The sequence below is a fragment of the Cervus elaphus genome, chromosome 5 (genome assembly GCF_910594005.1).
Source record: "Cervus elaphus chromosome 5, mCerEla1.1, whole genome shotgun sequence".
NCBI lineage: Eukaryota > Metazoa > Chordata > Mammalia > Artiodactyla > Cervidae > Cervus > Cervus elaphus.
This window is the reverse complement of record NC_057819.1, coordinates 123,992,634-124,004,938: the sequence shown is the minus strand read 5'-3', so window position 1 is coordinate 124,004,938 and position 12,305 is coordinate 123,992,634. Positions and strand designations below refer to the sequence as shown.

Genomic DNA, 12,305 nt, shown 5'->3' with positions numbered 1-12,305 from the left:
GATGTTTTTATAATAGAAAACAACAAGATAAGCAGCCTGAGACCCCACAGGAGTCCGGGAAGGGTTGAGAGCCACTGGGGAAGCTCCAGAGGCAGCCGCCGTGGGAGAGGGTCAGCCCCTGGGGTTCGGGTGTGACTGTGGAGGGCTCACTGGTGAGAGAAAGAGCCACCTGCCTGCCACCACTCGTGGGTCCAAAGATGTGGCCACACTTGGTTTCTGTGGCTGCCTGCACTGGCCATCGAATTTGTGCTGCAAGGGAGCAGAACATCTCCCTCTTCCCTCCTAAATTCTTTGGCTGTTCAACAATTAAATTGATAAGAGACAGATTCACATTTCATATGTATAGGAGCCCCATAAAAATTTGAGACCCAAAAGGCAGCCAGGTAGTTAGAGCTTCTATAACATCCTGACTTAAGGAGCCTGCTAGGATCTGGGGCTGCAAAGAAGAGAGATTTTCACAGAGAGGCAGAGGAGATTTTTGGAAACTCTCCAAAGGTTGCTCTCTTATGTAGATAAGTTTCTTGGTTAAAAGCTGTCTATAGTAATGGCTCTTCCTGTTATAGACCCCCTTTCTGATGTAAATTTAAAACACTGAGGGGGAGTTCAAGAGCTTTTCTTAAATCTGCTGAGTTTTCATTGCCTTCAGCAGGAAATAACCCTGGATGCTAAATTAGCTTGTTTTGAGGTGGGAAATTCTGCTCCCCTTCAATGTCCACCACACCTGACCCAGGGGCTGTCAGGTGGAGTGAGGAATGGGTGGGCTGGGAGAATTGCATTGTTCTATGTGTTGGTTTTAATTTTTTTAAAGTGTGATAAAATATTTAAAAACAAGTGATGGGAGAGATGATCACAAACTGAGATATGGGGAAGTCATTGCAGCTTATGCATGATTCAGCCTGAACTCTGTGTGAACTGGAACAGCCTGACTCATGGCCTGTTAAACATGCCTCACACATGTGCTTTAACTGTTAGCAACAGTGTTTTGAAGATAGGGATCAATGCCCCCCTGTGCTGTGGTATCCACGTCAACAATGCCCACAAACTTGAGGTTCCCTTTACAGACACCGGGGTCATGCTGACTTGCTGTGTACATGATAACCTACTTCACGGATGTCCCCTCTCATATTTGGTGTATGTCCTTTGTTCTGACAAGGTGTAAAACTGAAGACCAGGCTTCAGCAGAGCAGTTCCTCAGAACTATTGAGAGGCTGCCACCTGGGCTGTAGTCCTTAGTTTTGCTTGAATAAAACTCTCTTCTAGAGGGCTTCCCCGGTGGCTCAGTGGTAAAGGATCCACCTGCCATTGCAGGAGACATGGATTCACAATCCCTGGGTTGGGAAGAGAAGGTCCCCTGGGGAAGGAAATGGCAACTCACTCCAGTATCCTTGCCTGGGAGATCCCATGGACAGCGGAGCCTGGCAGGCTACAGTCCATGGATTCACAGAATAGTTGCACACAACGTAGTGACTGAACAACAACAATTCCTTATTATAGATTGATTATTATTTGCATTGATGCACAAAATTTACCAAATTAAACATATTTTAAGTGGACAATTGAGAAATATGACTGGAATATTTCCTGACATAAATAAAGAAGTCACAGTCACCAGCAGTTGCAGCCACTGTGAATGGTGAGCTGGTGAGCCCTGAGGGAACCCAGGAAGGAAAGAATACCTGCTACCTAGCAGCCAACATCGGACAGGACTGAAGCGACTTAGAAGCAGCAGCAACAGCAGCCATCAGACTGTAGCCACTCCCTGCGGTGGGCCCTGAGGAACTCTGGATGTGAAAACAAGATACTGGCCCCAGATGCTGAGTCACCTATCAAATGAATGATTTCAGTGAGCCCAGATATTTGCATCTTCCCATATATAGAAAAGTGCTAAATTTCTTAACTTGGGTTACCTGGTTTTCTTTAATTAGCAATAATCTTTTGATGTTGAGGCTCCCTGCCCTTTGTTGCAAAGTTTCTGTGTCACCTGGCTCCTCCCCTTGCCTCCTTGGAGCAGTTCTCGTGGGACAACTTGAGATCCTGTCTCAGGGGCTTGAAGTCCTAAGAATTCCCACCGAATAAAACACATAACTCTCAATATTTAGGTTAGAGTATTTTTTTTATTTTTTAGATTATTTATTTATTTGGCTGTGTCAGGCTCAGTAGTTGTGGTGTGGGCTTAGTTGCTCCAAGGCACGTGGGGATGTTCCTTCCCCTACCAGGAATAGAACCTGCATCCCCTGCATTGCAAGGTGAATTCTTAACCACTGGACCACCAGGGAACTTCAAGGTTATGAATATTTTTTTTCAGTTGACACAGTTAAGTGGCATTAGGCACATTCACATTGTTGTGCAACCAGTCACCACCATCCATCTCTAGAACTTCTTCCTGTTTTCACACAGAAACTCTGTCCCCATTAGACACTAACCTCCCTCCCCCAACCCCAACCCCTGGCATCTGCCATCCTACTTTCTGTCCCTGTGACTTTGACTGCTCTGCTGACTGCTCTAGGGAACCTCATATGAAAGCTTGAGGTATGTGGAATTTTCTTTAGGCTTCAGGACAAGGCAGCTGCAGGGAGGGGTGGGGACTGCTGTGGGAGGGTGGGGGAAGCAGACTCAGAGCTGCTGCTGGGGTTCATTTGGGAGCCCAGAAGTGGAGTCTGTGCAGCTGACTGATTTAGGTTGAACTATTTCTGTAGCAGTGAGTTCAGGTTGCCTGTGAGGTCCCTGCCCTCCTCCCCCATTCATGGGTTGATCAGCCATTAACCAGATTTGGGGATCTGACTCCCTTAGCACTTTCTGGACACCTGTGTGTCTGTTCCCATCTGTCTACAGGGATGCTTCAGGGTGGGTCATGCTGCCTAATGTGCATGCACCCGGTGAGCCCATACTTCATGAGGCAGGGACAGGAATTTTCTCTGGTTCAGCCGCAGTCCTGGGTAAAGGACGGTGGCCATGTCACTGTCCCCAGGGCCTATCCTGGCCTCTGAGCCTGGATTCAAATCCTGCTCCCCACCTTGCCAACTGGGGGCCTGAGAAGGTCACAGCGTGGCTGTGAGTACTTGATAGGTTAACATGCAGAGTGCTCAGTAGAGATTCTTAAGTTTTGCTCTTACTGAATCCGGCTAGTTTCCTTTTTATATTGATAAGTGTAGAAGTAATACATGCTGGTATGAATAACCCATATGTTACGACGGGAGGATATGAAAAATGGTAACCCCCTCAGCTTACCCCCAGCCCAGATCCTTCACACCCTTATGAACACAACACTTAACTGTTTGGTGTGTCACCTTCCAGATGTTTCCTCCACGTGGTGGAAAACTCATGTGCCCTGCTTCCATCATGTGGCACTGTGCCATGGCCTCTAGTGAGACTGGCCTCACCTCTGCCACGCAGGAGCCAGTCCTATCCTGGACTCCTGTTCTGCCATAAATGCACATGGCTGGGCTGGATGCTGGCAAGGGGTCTGCCCCTGGTGCCAGTGTGTCTCAAGGACAAGCTCCAAGGAGCAGCCTTGTGCATTTATAATGGAAACCTTCAAGTCCACAAGGCTTCCCCCAGCCTCTCCTCTGCAGGCTCTTCGAGGTTTCATCTCCAGCCACACCAGCGTGTCTAGCTCTGGGCCAGTCAGATTGGTCGAAGGGGGTACCTCTTGGGTTTTATTGCTACTTCCTTGATTGGTAGGGTAAATAAGTGTCTTCTCAAAGGTTAAGAGCTCACTTATAATTCCTTTTCTTTGAACTACCTGTTTTCTTTGGGGAATTCCCTTTTTTTAAAGTTACTCTTATTGATTTTTCAGTCACTGGGGCTGTTTGTATTGGAGATGACCGGACACCCAGCTCCCCGCTTCCTCAGCGGGATGCGTGCACTGGGCCTCACACACTCATTTCCAGACTGAGGGAGTCAGGTCTCTGCACAGCTCTGCATCTGTCTCAGGTCCCGGCGGCCCTGCTTTGTCCTCAGGCTGCTGCCTTCATGGAGGCAAACTAGTTGATTCCAAGCATAGGGTCTGTTTGACCAGAAGGAAGAAGTTGATGGGTCAGAAATGCCAGTAACCAGCCCTGGGCCCCTGCTGTACTTCTGCCAATGACTGGAACTGGAGAAATGCCAGGTTCTGATTGGATCAGTCTAATGGGGGCCCCACCCCCTGCAGTGGAGGCTGGTGGAAGAGAGAGGAGGTCAGCATGCCCACAGTTTATCAAAGGACAGTGGCCCCAGGCTGTCATGTGTTACAAATATCCTCCCAGTTTTATTTGGTTCTTTGGCCCTAAGTTTCATTTGTAGATGAACCTTAGATGTTTGTAGATGTTTAATATATTTGTTCAGTTCAGTTAAGTCGCTCAGTCATGTCCACCTCTTTGCAGCCCCACGGACTGCAGCACGCCCGGGTTCCCTGTCCATCACCAACTCCGAAACTTGCTCAGGCTCATGTCCATCGAGTCAGTGATGCCATTCAACCATCTCATCCTCTGTCATCCCCTTCTCCTTCTGTCTTCAAACTTTCCCAGCATCAGAGTCTTTTCAAATGAGTCAGTTTGCCTCAGGTGGCCAGAGTACTGGAGTTTCAGCTTCAGCATCAGTGCTTCCAATGAATATTCAGGACTGATTTCCTTTAGGATGGACTGGTTGGATCTCCTTGCAGTCCAAGGAACTCTCAAGAGTATTCTTGAACACCACAGCTTAAAAACATCAGTTCTTTGGCATTCACTTTTCTTTATGGTCCAACTCTCACATCCATACCTAACTACTAGGAAAACCATAGCTTTGACTAGGCGGACCTCTGTTGGCAAAGTAATGTCTCTGCTTCTTAATATGCTGTCCAGGTTGGTCATGGCTTTTCTTCCAAGGAGCAAGTGTCTTTTAATTTCATGGCTGCAGTCACCATTTGCAGTGATTTTGGAGCCCCCCCAAAATAAAGTCTGTCACTGTTTCCACTGTGTCCCCATCTATTTCCCATGAAGTGATGGGACCAGTTGCCATGATCTTAGCTATCTGCATATTGAGTTTTAAGCCAACTTTTTCACTCTCCTCTTTCACTTTCATCAAGAGGCTCTTTAGTTCTTCTTCACTTGCTGCCATAAGTAAGGGTGGTGTCATCTGCATATCTGAGGTTATTTGTATTTCTCCCAGCAGTCTTGTTCCCAGCTTGTGCTTCATCCAGCCTGGCATTTCGCATGGTGTACACTCTTGCCCACCCGACAGCAGAAATTGTACCAGGCTTGGCTCACTGTAGCCAAGACAGCACCTTGAGTGGGGAGAGGACTAATCTTGAACAGCGGTCATGGGAGGAGTCCAAGTTTTCCCTTGGAACATTTACTTGTTTTTCTGAGATGTGACCCATGTGCATCTGCCTTTGTAGGTTCTCAGAGCAACCTCAAGGAAACATCGGCCCCAGAGGGAGAAATGGAGTGTGGACAGGAGCTGAAGGAAGAAAGCAGCTCCTCCTTGTCCCTGGGCTCAGGTGATTGGCAAGAAAACCCAGATGAGCCCCGTTCGAATGACTCACGGCAAACCAAGCGAGTGAGTGTCTGGCCCCTGGGGAAGTGGGTCTGGGAGGTGTGGTTCTGCCCATCTCCTAGCTTTGCAAGGACGCTGTTTCCTGCTGTGGTTTCATCAGTGGCTGAACAAGTGTCCCTACAGCATCCTCTCCAGGACAGCTTCACTTCACTGCTGCCCAGGTGTTGGCCCCTGCATGCTGGGCTGCGGCAGAGAGCCCCTTCTGTGCCTGATTTGTGTAGGGTCTCTGCGTCCCCCTCCCTTTTTCTCCCACCATACCCAGCATGTTGTGTCTCCCAGATGCTGTGGCAGGGCTGCATCTGGGTGTCTGAGCTTCTGCCACGTGGGTGTCTGTCTCTGCTCTGGGCTTTTTGCATGGACCAGACAGCTCCTAAGGTGCCTCCAGGCTCTGGGGAAATGGAGGTGCTCTGGAAATGCTGCCATTCCTCAATGGGGAAGCTGAGCCGTCTTGTCTCCCTATAAGTGTCAGACCCAAAGAGAGTGTCTCCTGAGTGAGTGGCCAGGCGGGAGCCCAGGTGAGTCTTGCAGAGAGTTTCCTGACAGATTCAGGACAAATTCATCCTTTTGGATGAATGCGAGCTCCCCACGCCACAGTCCAGTCTGTCCAGACCTAAGCAGCCGGCTCTGTTCCCAGGTTTCTTGGAGGACTGAGAGGGACGTTGTCTCTCTGCCTGGTTGAGCTGGTTTCCTGTGTGGTCCTTTGTTGTTCCTTGTTGTTGGGTGGTGGGGGAGGTGCTGCAGCTGGCAGCATTGTGGCCCCTTGTGGGTGTGTGTGCATGCCTGTGTGAGAATGTGCACATGTTCGAGTGTGTGTGTGCACAAAGTATGTGTGTGGTATATGCATGTGTGAGTGTGTGTGGTAATTGTGATGTGTGTGAGTGTTTCATTCTCCTTGGACACTAATCCTGTCCAGAACAGGATGGCCAGCTTTGAGCCTGGGCCACGTGGAACACTGAAATTTTGGGTAAACTTTTTTTTGTAGTTCCTTTTTCAAATTTATTTTTTATTTATTAAAAATATTTTTTTTTAAATTTGTTTTACTGGAGTATAATTACTTTGCCAAGTTGTATTATTAGTTTCTGTTGTACAATGAAAGGAATCACCTATATGTATACATATATCCCCTCCCACCCATCTAGGTCATCATAGAGCACCAAGCTGAGCTCCCTGTTCTGTCCTGCAGGTTCCCACTAGCGATCTGTTTTACACATGGGTAGTGTATTTATTGTCAAATCTAGTCTCCCAGTCCATCCCGCCCTCCGCTTCCCTTCACCTGTGTCCCCGTGTTCATTCTCTACGTCTGTGTCTCTATTCCTGCCCTGGAACTAGGTTCATCTGTACCATTTCCCTAGATTCTACATAACATGCATTAATGTAACAATATTTCTTTTTCTCTTTCTGACTTACTTCACTCTGGATAAGAGACTCTAGGTCCATTCACACCTGTAGGAATGACCCAGTTTTGTTCCTTTTCGTGTCTGAGTAGTATTCCATTGTATATCTCTACCACGTCTTCCTCATCCTTTCACCTGTCAGTGGTCACGGAGGTTGTCTCCATATCCTGGCTGTTGTTGTAAATACTTTAAAAGTGAGTATCAAGGAATACACACCATTAGGAAGTGTTTGACACTGTGATTGAAAACAGTATTGAGCCCAGCAGGATTAGAGCTTTTTTAAACCTTGATTAAGTTTAAGATTCTCTTGGAAGAAAAAATGGGCAAGAATAACCAAGAAAATTGTTAAAAAGAAATGCCTAAAGTGGAACTTGCTGTATTAGATGAACAAAAATATGTTTCAGAGCCAGTTATTAAAACAGTGACTCTCGGGAGGAGCCAATGTACCAGAAATACAACCCAGAAACAGACCCTAATGTGTATAATGACAGCTGGAAAAAATATATGTAAATATTTATCTGACCCATGAATGGGGAAGATTTTCTAGTAATTAAAGCAAAGGGTAAAAAAAACAAACAAAAGATTGGTATATTTGACTATAGAAAAAGTCTTAAAAGAATTAAAAACTTTGTATGATGAGCACAAATGAAGAGTAAACGGTTTAGGAAAATAGTTATTTACATATTTGTATGTACCTAAAAGGGCTTCCCGGGTTGCTCAGCAGTAATCTGCCTGCAATGCAGGAGCTGCTGGAGACGGAGGCTCAATCCCTGGATTGGGAAGATTCCCTGAAGGAGGGCATGGCAACCCACTCCGGTTTTCTTGCCTGGAGAATCCCATGGACAGAGGAGCCTGGCGGGCTACACTCCATAGGGTCACAAAGAGTTGGATACAACTGAAACTTCAGTTCAGTTCAGTTCGGTTGCTCAGTTGTGTCCGACTCTTTGCAACCCCATGAATCACAGCACTCCAGGCCTCCCTGTCCATCACCAACTCCTGGAGCTTACCCAAACTCATGTCCATCGAGTCAGTGATGCCATCCAGCCATCTCATCCTCTGTCGTCCCCTTCTCCTCCTGCCCCCAACCCCTCCCAGCATCAGGGTCTTTTCCAATGAGTCAACTCTTCACATGAGGTGGCCAAAGTACTGGAGTTTCAGCTTCAGCATCAGTCCTTCCAATGAACACCCAGGACTGATCTCCTTTAGGATGGACTGGTTGGATCTCCTTGCAGTCCAAGGGACTCTCAAGAGTCTTCTCCAACACCACAGTTCAAAAGCATCAATTTTTCGGCACTCAGCTTTGTTCACAGTCCAACTCTCACATCCATACATGACCACTGAAAACCATAGCCTTGACTAGATGGACCTTTGCTGACAAAGTAATGTCTCAGCTTTTTAATATGCCATCTAGGTTGGTCATCACTTTCCTTCCAAGGAGTAAGCATCTTTTAATTTCATGGCTGCAATCACCATCTGCAGTGATTTTGGGGCCCAGAAAAATAAAGTCTGACACTGCTTCCACTGTTTCCCCATCTATTTCCCATGAAATGATGGGACCAGATGCCATGATATTAGTTTTCTGAATGTTGAGCTTTAAGCCAACTTTCTCACTCCTCTTTCACTTTCATCAAGAGGCTTTTTAGTTCCTCTTCACTTTCTGCCATAAGGGTGGTGTCATCTGCATATCTGAGGTTATTGATATTTCTCCCGGCAATCTTGATTCCACCTTGTGCTTCTTCCAGCCCAGTGTTTCTCATGATATACTCTGCATATAAGTTAAATAAGCAGAGTGACAATATACAGCCTTGACGTCCTCCTTTTCCTATTTGGAACCAGTTTGTTGGTCCATGTCCAGTTCTCACTGTTGTTTACTGACCTGTATATAGGTTTCTCAAGAGGTGGGTCAGGTGGTCTCGTATTCCCATCTCTTTCAGAATTTTCCACATTTTATTGTGAGCCACACAGTCAAAGGCTTTGGCATAGTCAATAAAGCAGAAATAGATGTTTTTCTGGAACTCTGTTGCTTTTTCGATGATCCAGCGGATGTTGGCAATTTGATCTCTGGTTCCTCTGCTGTTTCTAAAACCAGCTTGATCATCTGGAAGTTCACAGTTCACATATTGCCAAAGCCTGGCTTGGAGAATTTTGAGCATTACTTTACTAGCGTGTGAGATGGGTGCAATTGTGCGATAGTTTGAGCATTCTTTGGGATTGCCTTTCTTTGGGATTGGGATGAAAACTTACCTTTTCCAGTCCTGTGGCCATTGCTCAGTTTTCCATATTTGCTGGCATATTGTTGCAGCACTTTCACAGCATCATCTTTCAGCATTTGCAATAGCTCAACTGGAATTCCATCACCTCCACTAACTTTGTTCGTAGTGATGCTTTCTAAGGCCCACCTGACTTCACATTCCAGCATGTCTGGCTCTAGGTGAGTGATCACACCATCGTGATTATCTGGGTCATGAAGATCTTTTTTGTATAGTTCTCAGTATTCTTGCCACCTCTTCTTAATATCTTCTGCTTCTGTTAGGTCCATACCATTTCTGTCCTTTATCGAACCCATCTTCGCATGAAATATTCCCTTGGTATCTCTAATTCTTGAAGAGATCTCTAGTCTTTCCCATTCTGTTTTTTCCTCTATTTTTTTGCACTGAATGCTGAGGAAGGCTTTCTTATCTCTTCTTGCTATTCTTTGGAACTCTGCATTCAAATGGGAATATCTTTCCTTTTCTCCTTTGCTTTTTGCTTCTCTTCTTTTCACAGCTGTTTGTAAGGCCTCCTCAGACAACCATTTTGCCTTTTTGCATTTCTTTTCCATGGGGTTGGTCTTGATCCCTGTCTCCTGTACAATGTCAAGAACCTCCGTCCATAGTTCATCAGGCACTCTGTCTATCAGATCTAGTCCCTATTTCTCACTTTCACTGTATAGTCATAAGGGATTTGATTTAGGTTATACTTGAATGGACTAGTGGTTTTCCCTACTTTCTTCAATTTAAGTCTGAATTTGGCAGTAAAGAGTTCATGATCTGAGCTACAGTTAGCTCCCGGTCTTGTTTTTGCTGACTGTATAGAGCTTCTCCATCTTTGGCTGTAAAGAATATATCAGTCTGATTTCGGTGTTGACCATCTGGTGATGTCCATGTGTAGAGTCTTCTCTTGTGTTGTTGGAAGCGGGTGTTTGCTATGACCAGTGTGTTCTGTTGGCAAAACAGCACATGTCAAACCTGTGACCGTTACTGGTGCTGCTCAGCCATTGGTCAGTGCCTAAGTGGGCTCCTCCCCCTCCCCCTCTTGTGTATAAAAGGAGCCCAATTTGAACTGTGGGAAGATGGTTTTTTGAGACGCTAGACTGCCATCTTCTCAGTCTGCTAACTTTCTGATTAAAATCATTATTCATTGTTTCAACAACTCATCTCCCGATTTACTGACCTGTCAGTGCCGCCAGGAGAATGAGCTTCGGCTCAGTTAAGTTTCCGTATAATGTCCTCTTTCACTTAGCTTCTTTCCCCCTTCTCCTATGTTCCAGTCTTGGCTACAAAATGCTACTCTTCAAGGACCAGTTAACTCCCTGACTTCATGTAACAAGATTCGGATACCGTATCTACTGTCCTGTGTTTTAATCATCAGAACTTGTGGCCTGAATGTGCCAGATGCTTGGATGCTTGGTCTTCCTTCAGGATAGTGTAGATTGTTGCTAGGTTACTGGATTCTTTTCTTGAGTAATCATTAGCCTACAAAAATTCCTGTTACATTCTTAATCCCCGAGAGTGATTCCTAAACTAACTAACTATCCTACTCTACCCCAATCACTGCCAGTGCAGAATGAGGCAGAGGACCCCTGGGAGTCTGGGCAGGGCTGCAGGCCCAGCTAGCCTCCAACCCTTCAGCCTTTGTCAAAACCTTCACAGACTTTCTCTCCTACTAGTCCGTGTTCTCACCTGTCACCCCCGCTTCCTGCCATATGTGCCTTTTCAGGGTCCCCAGCACACACCCCACCCCTCCGTGTGCTCCTGACCCAGTGTTCAGGGGCGTGAACAGGGCTGCCTTGCCCTCCTCAGAACTGAGATCTCTCTGCTCTCTGAGGACCCTCATTATGAAATATAAAATCAGACATGTATTCTGACTAACCCACCTTCCCTCCAAGAAGTAGCAAACTGTTACTTTTTTCTCACTAATTCTCTCTAGGCAGAAATAGGTGCAGCCTTTCTGTATGCATTTAGAGCTGGTCTATAGCCTTTGAACTGAGGTATAATTGGTATTGAATGAAATACACAGGCCTTCAGGGTAGAGCCCCCTGGATGTTCTGCTGTGTGTACCGCTTTGTCACCCCTACCCGATCCAATGACAGGACATTCAGTCCCCAGAAAGTTCTCTAGCATCCTTTCCAAGTCAATAAACTCTGCACTTAACAAATGTTTTAATTAAATATTACACCCACCCTACAGAGTATTTATAACACAGATGCCGGATTATCTTAGTGGATACTCATCCCCTACCATCCATCGTCAACAAAGACATCATCAGAAGTATTGGGGTTTCCTCCCAACCACCCCCATCCACTGCCCACACCCAGAGTTTGTGACCAGGTCTGGATTCCTAATCAGTAGTGTTTAGTTTTAGTGTACATATTCCGGACTAATGAGTTCAGAGTGACAGACCACAGTAATGAGGAATACATAAATATGTAACATGTATATATAGGCTTGATTTTTGTCAAGGAAGAGTTTAGAGTTTAGCCTCATGCCTTGCCTGTAGACCTGTGAGGGGCCAGACACTCATGTGGCCCCATTGATGTGTATTGAGAGAACTAAGTTGCCTGTGTGAAATCTGAGTCTTATTCTAAGGGTTTTGAAGCAGCTTATAAAAAGCACAATCAAATAGCGATTAAAAAAAAAAAAAGGAGAAAGGTAGATAAAGAGGAGAAAGGCAAATTGCAAATCAGAAGCCAAAACTCTCTTGTTTTTTCTTTTGAACTTTTTTTTTTTTTTTTCATTTTTTTCCCTTTATTTATTTATTTATTTTTTTCAGTGGGTTTTCTCATACATTGATATGAATCAGCCATAGATTTACACGTATGTTGTGGTAAAGCCAGTTAACAATGTTGCAATAGTTTCAGGTGAATACTGAAGGGACTCAGCCATCCATATAGATGTGTCCATTCTCCCCCAAACTCCTCTCCCATCCAGGCTGCCACGTAACACTGAGCAGAGTTCCCTGTGCTGGACAACAGGTCCTTACTGGCTCTCCACTGTAAACATAGCAGTGCGCACATGACCATGCCAAACTCCCTAAGTCTCCCTTCCCCTGGCAATCATAAGTTCGTTTTCTAAGTCTCTTCCTATTTTGTAAGTTCATTTCTATCATTTCTTTTTAGATTCAATATATAAGGGATGC

The 12,305-nt window shown here is 45.7% G+C and overlaps 1 protein-coding gene across 1 annotated transcript in view; it reads left to right on the top strand.

Moving 5' to 3' along the window:
* Positions 1 to 12,305, top strand: part of LOC122695420 (E3 ubiquitin-protein ligase RNF213-like) — a 112,868-nt gene that overhangs the window by 4,327 nt on the left and 96,236 nt on the right. The window contains exon 2 of the mRNA XM_043905278.1: positions 5,357 to 5,517. Coding sequence (XP_043761213.1) covers positions 5,357 to 5,517 — 161 coding nt within the window. The remainder of the gene's footprint in view (positions 1 to 5,356; positions 5,518 to 12,305) is intronic.